Here is a 20,245-nt window from a genome sequence, read left to right as displayed (position 1 = left end):
CGTACTACTTATGTACTCATCTTAAAGGACAACCAGTTGATGAATCCCCAAAGTAAAGTGGTGAAATGATTTGAAATTGGGCACGTTTAAAACTGGCAAAATATATGATGCATCAAACTTCTACCAATCTCTGCAATAATCTACCCTGTACCATTTTGAAACTGTAGTAAAAACAAACAAACAAAAACTCTGACTCCCTTTCTCTAAATTTCATTAACCGACTTAACATATTCTAACTGAATATGCTATACTAGGAACTTTGATCTGTGTAAGACAGTAGTAACCATTAAACTGTGAAAGTTTACTGGCTGAAAGTATCCATGACCATATTCGCAAGTGTTAGACTGAACATAAACAGTAAGGAAAAGGTACTCTCAAGACTTGTTTTCAACTAATGGACAAAGTCATGGCTCATCTCCTTTAGTGTGACTGATGAGGCTGAGTCACTGGTCAAACACCTGCTTCCAAGGACATTATTTGGTACATTAACACGACAATAATTATATATATATACAAAAGTAGTAAATCATTTCAAGGGAGTCATATGAGTACTTTCTCAGGAAAACATAAAACTTGGCTTGACAGTGCACAAATTTGTGTTAGCAATACACTTTCCTTAAACAATCAAATTGGGAGTAGAAAATGATGGGGTTATACAAGACTCTATTATAAAACACGAGAAAAGACATATTTTCTTATCACTTAAAAATGTATATGCTGGTAAAACACATGGAAGTATCTCACTGTCTGATAACTATGTCTCGAGGGATACAAAAGAAATAGATCTGTATACACTGTGATACTGACACATCTCTTCCTGTAACACGACTAATTTAGCATGAAATTATGAACCAGAAACTTCCAAATGTTTTTTGAACCAATTCCCCTACCAACCCTGTAAAAACAACTATTATAGTATCATTCTTACAAAGAAGCTAAGGCTGCGGGAGATACCCTGCCTCAGATAACACAGCTAGTACATGGTCGTTCAGATTTAAGCACAGGCCTTCTATGAGTTAGCACAGACTTAACTACACCACCAAGGCAGCATGAAAAAACTGGAAGAATAGCAACAGAAGATGGAAATCAAAGTTAAAGTGAGATATGTTTCAAACAAAGATTACCTAAAGAAAGAAGGAAAAGAGAAAGAAATAGGAAGCTGAGATAGTAGGGAGGAGCGAGAACGAGAGGACAAGCCGTGGAGGACAGCACGGTGCTCTGGCACACAGCAGGCAGGAAAGCGCTGCTCGGTTTCACTTGGGTGTTCTAGGGGTTGTATTGTAGTGCTAGATATTCGGCTTAGAAACTGTTTTCAAATGTGAAGAACTGCTTTTGGTTGAGCATGTGCTACCTTCTGGATATCAGAAAGTTCATAGGTAGTAAATTTAAATTTACATTGAAAGAAAAAAATACTGTTTCATGAAGTTGAAATAAGGGAAATTTGTAACAAGCTAAACTTAAACAGAAGCACCAACCACCAGTATTTTAATTTTTATTTAATAATATTAACTTCTCACTGAGTTCCTTGGGTTCTCAAGTATCTAAGTAAATCTTAATAGGCAATCCAAACATCTTAAAGCTAGGAATTCACTAGCATTCAAAGAAGAACCAAATGTCCCTCCGCGCCCCCACAAAGCCCCCAAAAACAAAGTGACAAAGTGACCAACAGGGCCCAGCTACGTTGGGGGCTCAAGGCGGGGAGCCATATCACCCTAGCATAGGTGTTAAAGCCAGACCAGGTGTAAGAGGCTGTTCGTGACCTGCCCAGTAGTGAGGAGAGGATCCGTGTAGGAAGAAAGTCAGCGCAGGCAGCCAAAGAACAGCAGGATGAAAACAGTATCTCTACAAAAGCACGGTTGGGGGCTTCCCTGGTGGCGCAGTGCTTGAGAGTCCGCCTGCCGATGCAGGAGACGCGGGTTCGTGCCCCGTTTCGGGAAGATCCCACATGCCGCGGAGCGGCTGGGCCCGTGAGCCATGGCCACTGAGCCTGCGCGTCCGGAGCCTGTGCTCCGCAAATGGGAGAGGCCACAACAGTGAGAGGCCCGCATAACGCAAGGGAAAAAAAAAAAAAAAAGCACGGTTGGGCTTCAGGTGAGGAGGAGTCCTTGTGTAGCCGGGCAGGGGATAGGAAGAATGAGAGCGAGAGATGCCTGGCAGTGTCAGAGCATGAGCTCAGTAAAAAGGACTCCGTGAGGAAGGGCAACCTGGCACAGAATGTCAGAGCCTAGATGATGAGGTGGAAAGGGTGTCAACACAGGGTAAGGTATTGTGGTGGTGGCCTGCAGTTGGGTGATATGAACCGAGCTGGTGAGAAGGACATTTGTGCAATGAAGGGGACAGTAGCAAGTCTGGTTACATATAAGAGGACTGATCAAAATAAGGAAATATATTAAAGATACTTAGAGCCAGATTTCTCATTGTCAGAACAAAGAATTACAAATAAGGAAAAGGAAAAAATTAGAATGAATTCGGTATTATTAGATTAAAATGGAAGGCACTGGTGTCAACTTATGGTTTTCAATACAGATATATACATATGATTAGAAATACAGATGTAAATACGTGTATATATGTGCACGCACACACAAGGTATTTGTTCCTTCGCTCCACCGAGTGGGTCTGGGAACAGTGATATTTCAATAATGATGAACATATCTGGTTCCTAGTTCTTGATTTCTAAATGTCATTATCCAAAAAGGGAAGCTTGGTCAGGGAAAGCACAAGATGAATATGGAACATCTTGTGTGGAAGGACAATATTAGGACAACAGGCGAAACTTGCATGGAGTCTGAAAATTAGATGTAGTAATTTACCAGTGTTATTAACATCCCGATTTTGATGGTTGCTAGGAGAAAATTCTTGTTTCTAAAAAACACACATTAAAGTACTTGGAACTGATGGAGCTTAAGGTCAGCAACTTTCAAACAGTTCAGGGGGGAAAAGCTCTTTCTACATACTTTTCTATAAGTTTAAAATGAGATGGAGAAATAAATGGACATGCGGAAGGTGAAAAGGCAGTGAGATGGAGGGCAGGAAGGATTACTTACTGAGGTCTTCAGCCAGTTGAACTCGTTTACCAGTAAGCAATTTTACCTTCTTCTCACTGTCTTCAGCAAAATCTTCCAGTACCTCTTTAACATTTTTCTCTAATCGCCTGACTGTTTAAAGCAAATAAAGAAACATGAGAAGCATGACTTTTATGAATGCACAAGGATGGTAAAATTAACAATATATGGAGAGCAGGTTCTTATTTTTCTCATCATGATAAATCTATTGTTAAGTTCAGACTTCTCACAGTTATAGGGAGAATATCTATCTGTTATGCAGTACTTTTATCAACATGAAACTAACACATATCCTCAGAGAAAGTCCTATTCTTAAGCCCTAACATTTTAATGGAAGTACAGATTCCCCAAAAAACCTAAGTGATGCTTAGGAGTCCTTTCCTAACAGAGTTTCTGTGTAATGAAGAAAGACTCCTGGTATGTTTATCTCCCATCTTTTTCAATTATGGTTTATTTTCATTACTATTTTCAAGGCAAATTATAATTTTTGGTCTTCTAATAAATCTAATATTCAGGAAATATTTTGGCATCCATCTATTTAAAGTGAAATGTTATTACTGTTATTTTTCATGTCAAATTAGAAAGTGGTCCTTCTGTGGCTTACCTTCAGTGTTTGTAAGTTGCTGTCTTAAAGTATTTGCAGTGATAGCAAGCATTCGCTGTATTCGCCAAAACAGGACAACATCATTGCATTCCAACTGAAATATTAGGTAATAAAGATTACCAGATGCACACTTAAAAATGAAAACCACAATCATGAACACATAAAATTCCTGAAGTCAGTACCTACAGCCTCTGCTTTAATAAAAAATAATCAGATTTACCTAAGACATATATTCCTCTTGTAGACAGGACCTACTGCATTTTTTTCTGCACAGGAACCACAAAGTTCTACATGATTTGGGTTTTATTTGCACCACAGCTATATAGCTTTGTTTTGATTCCAATGACAAAGCAAGTAAACTTGGGAAGTAGAGAATTTCATTATGTTATATACAAGCAGAAGTTCCCAGAATATATCCTTACCTTTACTTCAACTAACAATCATGTTATCTTAAATATGTCCTTAGGCTAACCTCTGTTCTTTGAGTGTGCACTCAAGCTATTTTTGAAATTCAGCTGCATATGAAAATACATTAATGATATTTTTAAAAAGCTTATCCTCTGGGTGAGGAGTAAAACAGGGGTAGGAGATTAAGTAGTACAAACAACTATGTATAAAATAAATAAGCTACAAGGATATATAGTACAGGGAAATATAGCCAATATTTTATAATAACTTTAAATGGAGTATAATCTATAAAAATATTGAATCACTATTCTGTATACCTGAAACGAATATAAAATAGTAAATCAACTATACTTCAATTAAAAAAATAGCACATTCCTTTTCGAAAGCAAGAAAGCAAGAAAGGGGAAAAAGCAAGAAAGCAAGAAAGAAAGAGAAAGAAAGAAAAGAAAGCAAGCTTATTCAATAGAGAGGTCTTACTAACAAATAATTATGCAAACAACTTGCCAATTTTTACACAGGCACATTTAAACACAAATTTCTTTTAAGCTGCTGAAAACGCAAAAGAAGAAACATTTTAGGGGTCTCAAATAAGATCGCTGATTAACAGAGCTCTTTCAGAAGGACACTTTAAAAAGCTTTATGCTTGTATGAAAAAGCTCAAAATACATTAGTTTACCGCCACCTAGGGGTTACTTTGTAAAATGTGACACTAAAGTGCAGTTGTCCATTCTACGAACTTTCTACAGTTCTTTTAAAGAATTATTTAAAGCAAGATTTTCATGGAGGAAGCTTGCACAAGCCTCTTAGATAGCCTCATCCACCAAAGGGCAGACACCAGAAACAAGAACTATAATCCTGCAGCCCGTGGAACATAAACCACATTCACAGAAAGACAGACAAAATGAAAACATAGAGGACTATGTACCAGATGAAGGAACAAAATAAAACCCCAGAAAAACAATTAAATGAAGCGGAGATAGGCAACTTTCCAGAAAAAGAATTCAGAATAATGATAATGAAGATGATCCAGGACCTCGGAAAAAAACTGGAGGCAAAGATCAAGAAGATGCAAGAAATATTTAACAAGGACCTAGAAGAATTAAAGAACAAACAAACAGAGATGAACAATAAAATAAGTGAAATGAATATAATACCCTAGAAGGAATCAATAGCAGAATAACTGAGGCAGAAAAACAGATAAGTGAACTGGAAGACAAAATAGTGGAATTCACTGCTGTGGAACACAATAAAGAAAAAAGAATGAAAGGAAAGAAAGAGCCCCTAAGAGACCTCTGGGACAACATTAAACACACCAACATTTGCATAACAGGGTGCCAGAAGGAGAAGAGAGAAAGAAAGGACCTGAGAAAATATCTGAAGAGATAATTGCTGAAAACTTCCCTAACATGGGAAAGGAAATAGTCACCGAAGTTCAGGAAGCTCAGAGAGTCTCGGGCAGGATAAGCCAAAGGAGGAACATGCAAGAAACGTAGTAATCAAGTTGACAAAAGTTAAAGATAATGAAAAAATATTAAATGCAACAAGGGAAAAGCAACAAATACCATACAAGGGAATTACCATAAGGCTGTCAGCTGACTTCTCAGCAGAAACTCTGTAGGCCAGAAGGCAGTGGCACAATATATTTAAAGTGATGCAAGGGAAGAACCTACAACCAAGATCACTCTACCCAGCAGGGATCTCATTCAGATTTGACAGAGAAATCAAAAGCTTTACACAAGCAAAAGCTAAGAGAATTCAGCACCACCAAACCAGCTCTACAACACATGCTAAAGGAACTTCTCTAAGTGGGAAACACAAGAGAAGGACCTGCAAAAACAAACCCAAAACAATTAACATAATGGTAACAGGAACATACATATTGATAATTACCTTAAATGTGAATGGATTAAATGCTCCAACCAAAAGACACAGGCTCACTGAATGGATGCAAAAATAAGACCCATATAGATGCTGTCGACAAGAGACCCACTTCAGACTAGGGACACATACAGACTGAAAGTGAGGGGATGGAAAAAGATATTCCATGTAAATGAAAATCAAAAGAAAGCTGGAGCACCAATACTCGTATCAGATAAAACAGACTTTAAAATAAAGAATGTTACAAGAGACAAGGAAGGACACTACATATGATCAAGGGATCAATCCAAGAAGAAGATATAACAATTATAAATACATATGTACCCAACATAGGAGCACCTCAATACATAAGGCAAATGCTAACAGTTATAAAAGAGGAAATCAACAGTAACACAATAGTGGGGGACATTAACACCTTACGTACACCAATGGACACATCATCCAAACAGAAAATAAGGAAACACAAGCTTTAAATGACACAACAGACCAGATAGATATAATGGCTATTTATAGGACATTCCATCTAAAAACAGCAGATTACACTTTCTTCTCAACTGCACACAGAACATTCTCCAGGATAGATCACACCCTGGGTCACAAATCAAGCCTTGGTAAATTCAAGAACACTGAAATCATATCAAGCATTTTTTCCGACCACAATGCTATGAGATTAGAAAAACGTAAAAGACACAAACACATGGAGGCTGAAAAATATGTTACTAAATAACCAAGAGATCACTGAAGAAATCAAAGAGGAGATCAAAAAATACCTAGAGACAAATGACAACAAAAACACGACAAACAAAAACCTATGCGATGCAGCAAAAGCAGTTCTAAGAGGCAAGTTTATAGCAATACAATCCTACCTCAAGAAACAAGAAAGATCTCAAACAAACAACCTAAAGTTACACCTAAAGGAACTGGAGAAAGAAGAACAAACAAAACCAAAACCCAAAGTGAGTAGAAGGAAAGAAATCATAAAGATCAGAGCATAAATAAGTGAAATAGAAACAAAGAAAACAATAGCAAAGATCAATAAAAATAAAAGCTGGTTCTTTGAGAAGATAAAAATGTTGATAAAACTTTAGCCAGACTCATCAACAAGAAGAGGGAGAGGACTCAAATCAGTAAAATTAAAAATGAAAAAGGAGAAGTTACAATGGACACCGCAGAAATACAAAGCATCCTAAGAGACTACTACAAGCAACTCTATGCCAATAAAATGGACAACCTGGAAGAAATGGACAAATTCTTAGAAAGGTATAAGCTTCCAAGACTGAACCAGGAAGAAATAGAAAATATGAACAGACCAATCACAAGTAATGAAACTGTGATTAAAAATCTCCCAACAAATAAAAGCCCAGGACCATATGGCTTCACAGGTGATTTCTATCAAACATTTAGAGAAGAGCTAACACCCATTCTTCTCAAACTCTTCCAAAGAATTGCAGAGGAAGGAACACTCCCAAACTCACTCTACAAGGCCACCATTACCCTGATACCAAAACCAGACAAAGATACCGCAAAAAAAGAAAATTACAGACCAATATCACTGATGAATTTAGCTTCAAAAATCCTCAACAAAATCCTAGCAAACAGAATGTAGCGATACACTGAAAGGATCATACAGCATGATGAAGTGCGATTTATCCCAGGGATGCAAGGATTCTTCAAAATATGCAAATCAATCAATGTGATACACCATATAAACAAACTGAAGAATAAAAACCATATGATCATCTCACTAGATGCAGAAAAGGCTTTTGACAAAATTCAACACCCATTCATGAAGAAAACTCTCCAGAAAGTGGGCATAGAGGGAACCTATATCAACATAATAAATGCCATATAGGACAAACCCACAGCAAACATCATTCTCAATGGTTAAAAAACTGAAAGCATTTCCTCTAAGATTGGGAACATGACAAGGATGTTCACTCTCACCACTAATATTCCACATAGCTTTGGAAGTCCTAGCCACTGCAATCAGAGAAGAAAAAGAAATAAAAGGAATACAAATTGGAAAAGAAGAAGTAAAACTGCTGTTTGCAGATGACATACTATACATAGAGAATCCTAAAGATGGCACCAGAAAACTACTAGAGCTAATCAATGAATTTGGTAAAGTTGCAGGCTACAAGACGAATGCACAGAAATCTCTTGCATTCCTATACAATAAAGATGAAAACTCCAAAACAGAAATTAAGGAAACACTCCCATTAACCATTGCAGCAAAAAGAATTAAATATCTAGGAATTAACCTACATAAGGAGACAAAAGACCTGTATGCAGAAATCTATAAGACAGTGATGAAAGAAATTAAAGAAGATACAAACAGATGGAGAGGTATACCATGTTCTTGGATTGGAAGAATCAACATTGTGAAAATGACTCTACTACCCAAAGCAATCTACAGATTCAGTGCAATTGCTATCCAACTACCAATGGCATTCTTCACAGAACTAGAACAAAATATTTCACAATTTGTATGGAAACACAACCCCAAATAGCCAAAGCAATCTTGAGAAAGAAAAATGGAGCTGGAGGAATCAGGCTCCCTGACTTCAGACTATACTACAAAGCTACAGTAATCAAGACAGTATGGTACTGGCACAAAAACAGAAATACAGATCAATGGAACAGGATAGAAAGCCCAGAGATAAATCCACACACCTATGATCAACTAATCTATGACAAAGGAGGCAAGGATATACAATGGAGAAAAGACAGTGTCTTCAATAAGTGGTGCTGGGAAAACTGGACAGCTACATGTAAAAGAATGAAATTAGAACACTCCCTAACACCATATACAAAAATAAACTCTAAATGGATTAGAGACCTAAATGTAAGACCAGACACTATCAAATTCTTAAAGGAAAACATAGGCAGAACACTCTATGACATAAATCACAGCAAGATCCTTTTTGACCCACCTCCTAGAGTAGTGGAAATAAAAACAAAAATAAACAAATGGGACCTAATGAAACTTAAAAGCTTTTGCACAGCAAGGAAACTGTAAACAAGACGAAAAGATAACCCTCAGAATGAGAGAAAACATTTGCAAATGAATCAATGGGCAAAGCATTAATCTCCAAAATATATAAACAGCTCATGCAGCTCAATATTAAAAAAACAAACCCAATCAAAAAATGGGCAGAAGACTTAAATAGACATTTCTCCAAAGAAGACATACAGATGCCCAAGAGGCACATGAAAAGCTGCTCAACATCACTTATTATGAGAGAAATGGAAATCAAAACTACAATGAGGTATCACCTCACACTGGTTAGAATGGGTATCAACAGAAATTCTACAAACAACAAATGCTGGAGAGGGTGTGGAGAAAAGGGAACCCTCCTGCACTGTTGGTGGGAATGTAAATTGATACAGCCACTATGGAGAATAGTATGGAGGTTCCTTAAAAAACTAAAAACAGAATTACCATATGACCCAGCAATCCCACTACTGGGCATATACCCAGAGAAAACCATAATTCAAAAAGACACATGCACCCCAATGTTCACTGCAGCACTCTTTACAATAGCCAGCTATGGAAGCAACCTAAATGCCCATCGACAGATGAATGGATAAAGAAGATGTGGCACATATATACAATGGAATATTACTCAGCCATAAAAAGGAACGAAACTGGGTCATTCATAGAGACGTGGATAGACCTAGAGACTGTCATACAGAGTGAAGTAAGTCAGAAAGAGAAAAACACATGTTGTATATTAATGCATATATGTGGAATCTAGAAAAATGGTACAGATGAACTGGTTTGCAAGGCAGTAACAGAGACACAGATGTAGTGAACAAACATATGGACACCAAGGGGGGAAGCATGGAGAGGGGTGGTGGTGGTTGGATGAATTGGGAGATTGGGATTGACATATATACACTAATATGTATAAAATAGATAACTAATAAGAAGGTGCTGTATAAAAAAAATAAATAGAAAAAAAATCAAAAACAAAAAAAAAGATTTTCATGATATAAATTATTGTAATATGGGGTGAAAAGCATGATAAAAAATGTAGTGCATTATTATTTCCATTATGCAAATAAATGGTTATGTTATATATCTACACACACATACATACAACATGTATAGAAAGAGGTGAATGGATATACATAAAAATGTTAACTAAAAGTACTTCTAGGTCAGGGGATTATAAAATATTGTTTCCTTTTGCATGTTTTTTTTTTAACATTTATTTATTCCATTTACTTTCTATAATGGGAAAATATTATTTTCTAACGTAAAGTTAATTCTTAAAAAAATCTTTAAAAAGTAGTGTAGTGCCTATTATATGTACACGATCTAATATGCATTGGGATGATATGTATGTAAAATGTAATCACTACGAAAGTTGTAAATATCTTTGAAAAAATAAGAGGTCACTCTATAAATTACACATACTTTTTTTCAGAAGATTAAAAGTTAATTAAAAGAAGACTTAAAAGTTAATGCTAAACCTCAAGCTTACTTTTAAGCAATTAAACAACTATCACTAAAAAACATTTCTCTTTGTTTTTGGAAATCTTACCTCAGAATCTACAAAATGCCTCTGGTAGTAATAGAAGCCTCTTCGACAAAGGTTACAATGGTTTAAAGCTGTTTTTAAGAAATGTCTTCTATAAACTTGGTGCCAAGTATCCTTGATCTAAAATAATAGAAAGAAAACAGACCAAAGAGTTACTGTATGCTCTCCAGGTTGATCAAACATATTCTGAAAAGTCATATACAAAGTTTACTTATAAAAAAGTTAATTAAAACCAATGGCAATGTTATTCTGTCAACCTTTTATATCCATTAAAATTTTTTTTTTCAAGATAAAGATTAGATCACTAGTACTCTGACTCCTTACCAGTCTATATACTTCAACATTTGCAGTGTTTCTAACAAGCATTATTATTAATCATCTTGTAGAGTAGAGAGGGTGGAGATTATCTTACTCTAGTTAGAGGTAAGGTGCCCAAGGCAAAAAGAGGTTGTGAGCCTTGTCTGAGGTCAGAGTCAGACTAGGAAGCTGGTCTCAGACCATGTCCATCAACCCAACATTTCCTTTCTCATTATGAAATTTCATTGTTCCCTCAGCAATATGACCCCCACCACTTTATTACTATATAGTCTGTTAGGGTGTTCAGAGGTCTTCCACACCATTGTCTTTTTTCGAGCACAACAAAAATAATGTTGAGAAAGTAGAAGCATCATCAACACCATTTGACAGATGAGAAAAGGGGGCTGAGATTATACCAATAACTAAAGGCAATATTACTAGCTAATGGAATGGAAGTGTACTGGAATTCACATCTCCTGACATCTAGTCTATCCACTATTCTTATCACAGTACTTTGCTACCTATTTTATAGCTTCACAAAATGCAGTGAACATAGTTTCTCTTGGAAAAAATCTGATACTTTCTCGCTCACAGAAAGTAAGATACACAGCCAATTCATATCCTAAGATATGGATAAAGTCCCTCCTATTGTATTAACCACTTATAAAGTTCAAAAGTATCCAACCGAACAGAACTTACTGTTAGTAAGAGCTAGGACCAATGTGGATAAATGAAATCTATATTCAACTAATAATTTCATGTAATCATTAGTTTCCTTTTCAATTTATAAACAATGAGATGTATTGCTTTAACTGTTTCTTTTCATCAGTTTTCTTTTCTTGTTCTGACCTCTGGTGGATTTTAAATTAAGTATACTCATTTCTCAAGTGCAGAAACATAAATAGTAAATAAATCTTTTAAATGATTGTTTTCCTCACTAGAGTTACTTTTCTAAATGGGGTTCACTTAAGCTAATTTAAGCTAATGTTAAAATGAAGTTCTGATCCCTTACACCCTAACTAACTAGGGAACACAGGCCCAAAAACACAATTGTTTTTTAAAATTTTTCTCCAAATAAACATCATGAAGGTAAGCAAAAGTAGCCTAAACTGTAATTATATATCCTCATATTTATTATGAAGAAAGAAAATGAGATAGAACCCAAAGGCGTTATCCAATTTACTCATACCTGATTAAGATACATTTGACTGAAAAAACATACATATTAAGTGAGCTATATTTAAGCAAAAATTTCATTCTGTAATCTGAAACAGTGTAACGTAGTGCAGAGATCTGGGTGGGGTCTCTCCCCTTTTCCCAGAACTTACTGCTGAATTTGCCCAGATAACTTCCCTTTTCTAAGTCTCAAGTTCCCCATTTACAAATGAAAGCATTATACTTAAAAGCAATACTGAGAATAAAATTTCAACTGTTTCCACACTCAAAATGACCAAGTTCTTTTTGTCAGCAAAAGTACACACGATCAAAGTGCAATTAAGCACTTAAATATCTAAGTAATACATTAGAAGTAGTAACATTTTACTACAAGAAACAAAGACTAAGGAAGTAAGTTCATGCTTTTCAGCAGTTTATTACCAAGCTTGGGTCGACTTCTACTCCTCGGGATTCAAGGTTCTTTCGCACTGTAGTTATCTCATCACTTGCAAGATAAGCTGGGTGCTCCTCATTACATTTCAACATCTTCTCCAGTTCATTCTTGGTTTCATTGTGAACACACTTTGAAATGTTTAAAAGAGGACTGTGTTTAGATGGTTCATGACTTGGCATAATTATAAAAACAGAGTCCCAATTTTAATAAATATATTACTTTTGCACGATTGGTGACACAAGCTCAACCACAACAAACAAGGAAAATCAGAGTACCCCGGCTTATGAATGCAAAACAACCTGGACGTATGAGGGGGCAAGGGGGGAAGGGGATTAGCCCTATTTGCTATATTTTATCGATACTTTGGCTGCGATGTTTTACTGTCCAAGTCACAGGATCAGGCACCTTACTATGTACTTCCTTTCTTGACCTTAGGGTATGATTTCAATCTAGGAAAAAGTGCCCTATATACATGGGAAGAGATAATGTTCTATAAATGCCTCATATCTAAGAACTGGATGACTGTAAGGCCCTGTGCCTGTTGACATGCTCCTTTTCTGATAAATACGAAATTCATAGTCTGATATTTTTTAAAAGTCTTTTCATTATAATCGTTCTTAGGTTGCTTCTGTGAGGTGCCCAACATTCTTAAATTCACTTCCAGTCTCTTCTCTATAATTGTTTACAATCTCTTCACTAAATGAGGAAAGCATAAACACAATAGTGGTTAGTCTGAAAGCAAGACTCAGTACAGTGTCAAATTAACTTTATCTTTTCATTTTTTCCATCCTTCTTTCAAAACTGCATGGTACAGGAAACTAGCTTCAAATTCACTAATTACTCTAAACAAGTTACTACCATAGCACTTTGCCCCAAACTGTACGAAGCTATGGAATACGGAGTATTTATATAAAAATAACACTGAAACACAAATAAACGGCTTGTAAATGGAACTACTAAATAATATTCTCTGAAAACATTAGAAGAAATTTAATACAGAGAAATTTCACTGTTTCCTTAAACTTCTGCTATTTGGCCTGAGACAGGAAGGAAAATTCCAACTATATTCTCCCACTCTTCCTGCCCTGTTTCACTTCCACCTGTCCACCTGTTCCCACCACGCTGGTTGTTCAGGAGAACACCACTCTCCCATCTATCCTGATCAAGATTTCCATTAGTTTAGCTCGAAGTGAAAATGTTTCAAATGAATGGTTTTTCCCAGGAGATTAGGAAAAAGTAACAATATAAAAGCAAAATATAGTTTTCAGAACATGGATTTCTCATCTTTAGCAAAGGACAATCTTAAGTTTCTTTTCCTGCTAAATCCTGCCAACTCAAAAAGAAAAGGAACTGTTACACAGCTATCTAAACTTGCAGTGTGGGACCTAGGGATATTCTCAACTTCTAGAATCTGTTTCTCACTGAAAACTCCAGGTATGAAGTCTAGACCAGTGGTTTTCAACTGGGAGTGGGAGGGTTAGAGAGGTTAGAGGAGAGCTTGAGTCGGTGAGTCTGACATGACGCTTTGCTTTGACAGAGAAAACAAAACCTGCGTATACAAACACCTCCCCAGTGGTTCTCCTGTCCCTCCCCTCTACACTCCAAACTATGGCCTCTGTTTGTTCTACAGTCAGACTGAGTCTTACACACGCTGCCCTGAGACCCTAGGAGAAGCTCTTTTCTGAAGGGTTTCCAAATTCCTCTTCCAGGCTACAGATCCTTTGCACTGACAGTAAAACTAATTCCTCTGCTTCTCTTGAAGGGATTCCCTATGGGTTCAAGTTCCTGAGAAAGTAACTTACAACCAGGAATCATTCCTCTCTGAGAATGTTTGGCCAAAGCATATTTACTACTAGTTGCTGAGGCAAGTTCTGCCATCACTGATTGTTCTAGACCTAATTAGGCCTAATTTCACTAAGCCTTAAAGGTCAGATGCCATTTTTCTTTGGAGTTTATCTGCCTTACACCAGTTCTTTCTAATCAATGCCTCTACCTGTCTCAAAGTCAGAAACCTCTGATGAATCCCCTAGGAATTCTGTTCTGAAAGACCGCCTCCTCACAGCCCATCTGTATAGCAGAGATAACTGATGCACTCTGAATACACGCATGACCCAACCACTAACTCTGTCCATGTCTTCAGCTTCTTTTCAGTCTCTGAGTGACTCATTTTCCCACAAAAATCGTATCAGAAAAAAAAAGAGAAGAGGAAGACTGTCCTCTCACTATTTTAAGACAAACTGGGACTTATATCTGATAGATATATTACAAAACAAGAAATGTATAAAACCAGAAAAACATAGGGTGTTGATTATATAATTAACTCTGTATTTAAAATAAAAATAAAAAACGAATAGGAATGATATGTCATTTGGTAAATTGTCATTCTCTTTATCTGCTCTCTCAGTATACACACAACTGATGGTCTCATTTCTCTAATTACATGGATTCAAGGAAGGAAGGAAAGTAAATTGGATGCCACCTCTTTTTCTTATTCATTACTTCCTTCATCTATGTATTTTGATTCTATATTCTATTTACAATCTTTTATTTAAGGAATTAACATAAGAAAGAGATGGTGGTGTAAGACTCAATGCTAATAGGAAAAGAAGCCATAGCAGCAAGGAAAGAATAAAAACAGGTGGGGGGAAGGGGGGGGATTTTAATGATTACACATTTTCCCTCTATTTATTCATTTGTAAAGTTATTTATACTTGCCTTTACCATTTTGTTCTTTTAAAGTGATCACTAAATGTTTATAATATGAATTCTATAATTCTACTTCCTGTCTGAATTTTTATGCTTATTTTGTGAACAAAGGAGCAAAAAATGCAAAAGAATAGTTTAAATAGACAACTAACAGAAAAATCCAGTGATAATAATAGAATAAGGGTTTTAAAAAAGTCATTATATCTTTTATTCTAATCACATTCATTCTACATCCTCTGAAGTCCTTGTCATTTTTTCTTCTGTTTATAAATTTAATCTTCATTTTACCTCAAATAGGCACTTGAACAAAGTAATCAACCACTCTTTTTAATAAAAAAAGCTACCTCATTTTTTTTTAAACTTTCTTTTGTAGTTTACTGTTTTTTCTAAAGATTTATTGTCTTTTAGAAAGGCTGATATAAAATATTTGAAATTATTAAGTTTGGCTTAGAGGCATTCAGAGGTTATATTTTAATGCCTGAATTAAAATGCCAAAGATTTGTTTGTTTTTACCTGTTCTTGGGTTCGATTCTTCCAGTATAACCACCTCTTTCTCCAATCTGGACCTACCATATTTTCAATTGCATTTTCAGCTAGAAAAATTTAAAAAAATTTTTTTTTAATTTATCAGGAATTTTATCACTTACCAGGTACATAAATTATAACTAATACTATCTTGCTTCCTTAACCACTTAAAACACTGTGTCAATATGAAGTCAGTTGAAATAAAGAATAAAACTATATAATTGATATGGTACATATATAAGAATTTAATTTATATGTTTAGAATCTATGAAAAGTATAATTGCTTATAAAATTCCCATTAAGTATAGTAGCAAACACTAAAACAGTCTGAATTACAGCTTTTTAGAATATAAGTACATATAAATATCATGTGTCCAATTTAACACTTTTTTTTTCAATTTAACATTTTTAATAGTTAGAAGCAGTTGACCGAAAAGTTGCACAAATAATATTCAACTAGAATAGTACTGACAAAGAACTTGAGATGTTAGATTTTTTTTTTTTAAACCAATGTTCACTAAAGTTAGATGACTCTTTATCCGCTGAGAATACTCAAAACTCAATAACCCATGTCCCTACTTACTATCCTTGAGACGAGCCTGAAGAGCCTCTTCCATGAAGTAAATAGCTGCATCCCATTGCTGTTTATCAGATATGGACCGATCTTCTAAAGCATTGTGCTGAATAACCCTCTGAAACAACAAGGAAAGAAAAACAGCTATTTTGATGTATATCTTGTCATTTTAGTAATGTTAATTCTAATTGACAGCTCGGCAAATATCCAAACTAGCAGATGTATCTACAACAACATAAAAGTGTGTCCCTCCCACACAAATGCAGAGGGTCCTATTATCTGCCTGCTTATTTGTCAGCTTTCTGTCTAAAAAATAAAACAGTGGAGATTTTCTCCTAGCCCAAATTAAATGAGCTCACCATCGAGAAGACAGCTGGGGGTTGGGGGGTGGGTAGAGAATTACATATTTAACTACATAAAATTACACCCTAGAACCCTGGTATTCAGGAGCTAATGATTCATATCATCTCTACTGCTTCTTTTTGCCATATGACCTATGTGTTAGCATTTTCAAAAAGGAGAGGAGAAAAAAAAAACAATAACGATTATCTCACTGTTAACAGCAATGGAAAATGTAATGGAAGGAAGCTTAAGAGGTCTAGACAGTCATAAGTAAATGTTAGTTATTTACTGTAAGAAAATTGGTTTCCAAACCTTATAGCTTTTGAATTAATGAATGAATGAAAAAGGCACCACTCTCTCTCAGTAAGCCAATCTTATTAAGGCATTTAACAAGAATGGATACGGTTTTCAAATATGAAGACAAACATTTCTTAAAAAAAAAAAAAAACCTATAATTACGATCAGCCCACAGTGAAATATGCATTTTTAGAAAACTGCTCAATCTTATCTTTAACAGTTCCTCCCATAACTGTCTGGACAGAGTGGGTGGTTAAAAAAGATTTGATTAGGTGATGAGAACATTCTACGTAACAAAAGATTTATCAGGTGATGAAGGTCAGGAGCCAGGCTTTACAATAAAGACACAATGGGGCTCGTATCCCAGCTTTGCCAATGACAACAATAGAACTGCTTAAGAACAAAATAAAATAATGCTTACAAAATACAGAGTTTCTGGTACCTTGCAAGCATCCAACACATGGTAGTTAGCATTATGATTTTAGGAATCTAACATTTTGACTCAACTCCACTGAAAACCAATGCATCTAATTCTTTTTACCATTGAGGGTAAAATGAGAAGCAGCTATCCGTAGTTCAGGCCCATGTAAATTCTGTGGAAGTTTATAGAAACCTGTTTACTGCAAGGTTTGATTTTCTTCTGAAATGATAGCCAAGAAAGAAATAGCAGAGGGCGATTTTAGAAGGGCAGAAAAACATCAAAAGGCCGATTATATTTCGTAAATCTATTTCTTTCCTTCATTATTTTCAATTCAGAACCTAATTTAAATAGTCATATAAAAATATTCTATAAAAGAATATCAATTTGAGAAATTATATTAAAAAATGAGGCTGGCACCCTAATATACAAACGACATACCAAGCTGTCCTCTGCAAAATCATTCCACTTGTGGCGTTTAATAGTTTCTTCCTTAACAGCCTCTTTAAGTTTATCAAATATGTCATCATGCTCTTTTCCTTTCGGTTCTGTCATGAAGCGGGAAAATTCTTCTTGTAGGGTCTCCCAAGCAACCTAGAATGATTTAAAAGAAAAAAGCTGCACCTATATTGCATACTTTCATTTAATGTGTAACAAGAAAAATAAACACATGAATTTAAGCCAAGTAGATGTGATAAATCAGTTAATCAGAAAATACATATGAAATCACATTTTTTAAAAAAGGTATAGCAAATATAAACTCTGCCCTCAAGAGCTCATACTGGTAGCTGGTGGAATAGATCTGGCCTCCTGACATGTTTCGCTACACGTACACAGCGTCTCAAATTTTTAAAAAAATTAGTAACCAACATTTAAAAACTGAGAGACTTCCTATAAAATCCATGTTTCCAGCCTCACTTGAACCACCTGGCAACACTGGGCCCACGTTCCTGCACACCTCCGCCCACTGGAGCTAAACAGGAGCAGCCTGTCCCTTCAGAGAAGGCACGCAGGCCACATCAGCCACCAGACTCGGTTCACTTACTTATTTACTTCACTCTCTACAACATCTGAGTTTGCCTGCCTCTTCCATACTGTAAAAAGTTTAAAATTTCTTAATGATTTAGTTTTTTCACATCTTTGCCCTTATGCAAATATATGAGGTACTGTGTCAATACTTTTGAACACAGGTGAGTATTATTCAGCCTTGTACTATTGCTAATTCCCAATTATCTGAACAGTGAAAGGAGAGCACAGTGTCAAAATCAATTAAGAACTAAACCTACTTAGGACTAAGTGGGCTAGTTAATACTGTACTGTACTTTATATCTAGCCCTCTTCGTTTTAAACATTAAGAAATTATGGCATAAAGAAAGGTGACTGTCCAAGAATATAGAGTGAGGTATTAAAATCTGTTTCCTGACCTTCAGCAGGTTCACATCTTTCTACCACACCTATGTGTGAAGGGAGAAAGCAGCAAAAGACAGAATCACTTGCCATTTTTATGATCACTTCTGCTGCTTGAATCTTAGGATATGAAAATATGCTATCATGGGAGAGGGTCCAGAAAAATGTTAGAGCCAGTAGTGAGGAGAAGTGGCGGCAGCTCTCTAATTAGTTTAGGGGGAAATGTGTCGAGACCAGGGGTCAGCAACATGGAGCTTAGATAGAGTGGCTGTAAGAGTTCTTAGAAAAAGAGACTTGAGGAAATTGAGAACAGAGATAAAGAAGCAAGGACTGGAAGGATAGGAAAGGGGTAAAATACACCTGAATAACTAGACACTGACATTTTGTTTCTAAGGTAGGTATGAAAAACAAAATTTTTCTTTCTTTTTTTTTTGCAGTACGTGGGCCTCTCACTGTTGTGGCCTCTCCCGTTGTGGAGCACAGGCTCCAGACGCGCAGGCTCAGCAGCCATGGCCCACGGGCCCAGCCGCTCCGCGGCATGTGGGATCCTCCTGGACCAGGGCACGAACCCGTGTCCCCTGCATCGGCAGGCGGACTCTCAACCGCTGCGCCACCAGGGAAGCCCCCAAAATTATTTTTAACACGGATTCTAATTTTGTGAGCAAGTTCACACCGAAGCAAAGGACACACTGGCTCTTATCTACAACAATCATTCTTCAGAGTAATGTGCCTGGCAAGATCAACTTGGATGATGATCATAATCATAATAGCAGTTGGCATTTCCCAAATGGTTACTATGGAGCAGATACTGTCTAAGTATTCTACATATGTTAAGTCCTTGACTCCTCACAACAATTTATGATGTAGGCAACACTTTCATCCTTATTTTATAAATGAGAAAACAGGAAGGTTATTAAGCAAACAGCCCAAGGACTGCATAGCTACAAAGTGGTAGAGCCAAGATACATGGGTATCAGAAATGCATTCTCTAAGGTACCTGCTTACAATTCCTAGTCTAAACTTCTGGCAGGGTCCTAACAAAGGAAATAATTATTTAAGTAAAATTGAGCCCTGCAGAAAATCAACAAATAAAATGTGTCATCCATTAAACATTTTCCTTATGGAATCTCTAACTACAGAAGAAGTTAAAAATATTTCACATTCAAACAAATTTTGCCAGTTTTGTTAAATGCTACCTTTGGAAGGAGAACCAGTACCCTCAGACCAACACCATATCAATTAGAAAATTTTTTTGACAGTAGTAACTGGTAGGAGCATTAAGGTTAATCCCAATACAGAGATTAGGAATAAAGAATAAAAGGAGCATAAGGACCAAAGAGAAAGATAGTGGCTGTGATAGGAATAAAACCTAAAATTCACAGCTCCTAATCTCTTCACATAATGCTTCTTACCCATTTAATTAAATTATATCCTAACCTCGACTGCTTTATTAGGAAGCTGCTTATCAGTCCACTGTTTAAGCTTGATATCCACTGTCGTATTAAAAGTTCCAGAATTCATGGTCTGTGCAGCTGGAAGATAGATGTTTTCAATCACATGAGTTGATA

General features: G+C 36.1%; 1 protein-coding gene across 1 annotated transcript in view; it reads right to left on the bottom strand.

Moving 5' to 3' along the window:
* OPA1 (OPA1 mitochondrial dynamin like GTPase) overlaps positions 1-20,245 on the bottom strand; it is a 105,046-nt gene that overhangs the window by 33,375 nt on the left and 51,426 nt on the right. The window contains 8 exon segments of the mRNA XM_007457597.1: positions 3,048-3,158; positions 3,670-3,763; positions 10,506-10,622; positions 12,396-12,536; positions 15,628-15,707; positions 16,223-16,331; positions 17,712-17,864; positions 20,115-20,245. The exon segment at positions 20,115-20,245 is cut by the window's right edge and continues 10 nt beyond it. Coding sequence (XP_007457659.1) covers positions 3,048-3,158; positions 3,670-3,763; positions 10,506-10,622; positions 12,396-12,536; positions 15,628-15,707; positions 16,223-16,331; positions 17,712-17,864; positions 20,115-20,245 — 936 coding nt within the window.

Source organism: Lipotes vexillifer, unplaced genomic scaffold, assembly GCF_000442215.2.
Source record: "Lipotes vexillifer unplaced genomic scaffold, Lipotes_vexillifer_v1.1 scaffold425, whole genome shotgun sequence".
In the NCBI taxonomy this organism is placed as follows: domain Eukaryota; kingdom Metazoa; phylum Chordata; class Mammalia; order Artiodactyla; family Lipotidae; genus Lipotes; species Lipotes vexillifer.
This window is presented reverse-complemented; position numbering and strand designations above follow the sequence as displayed.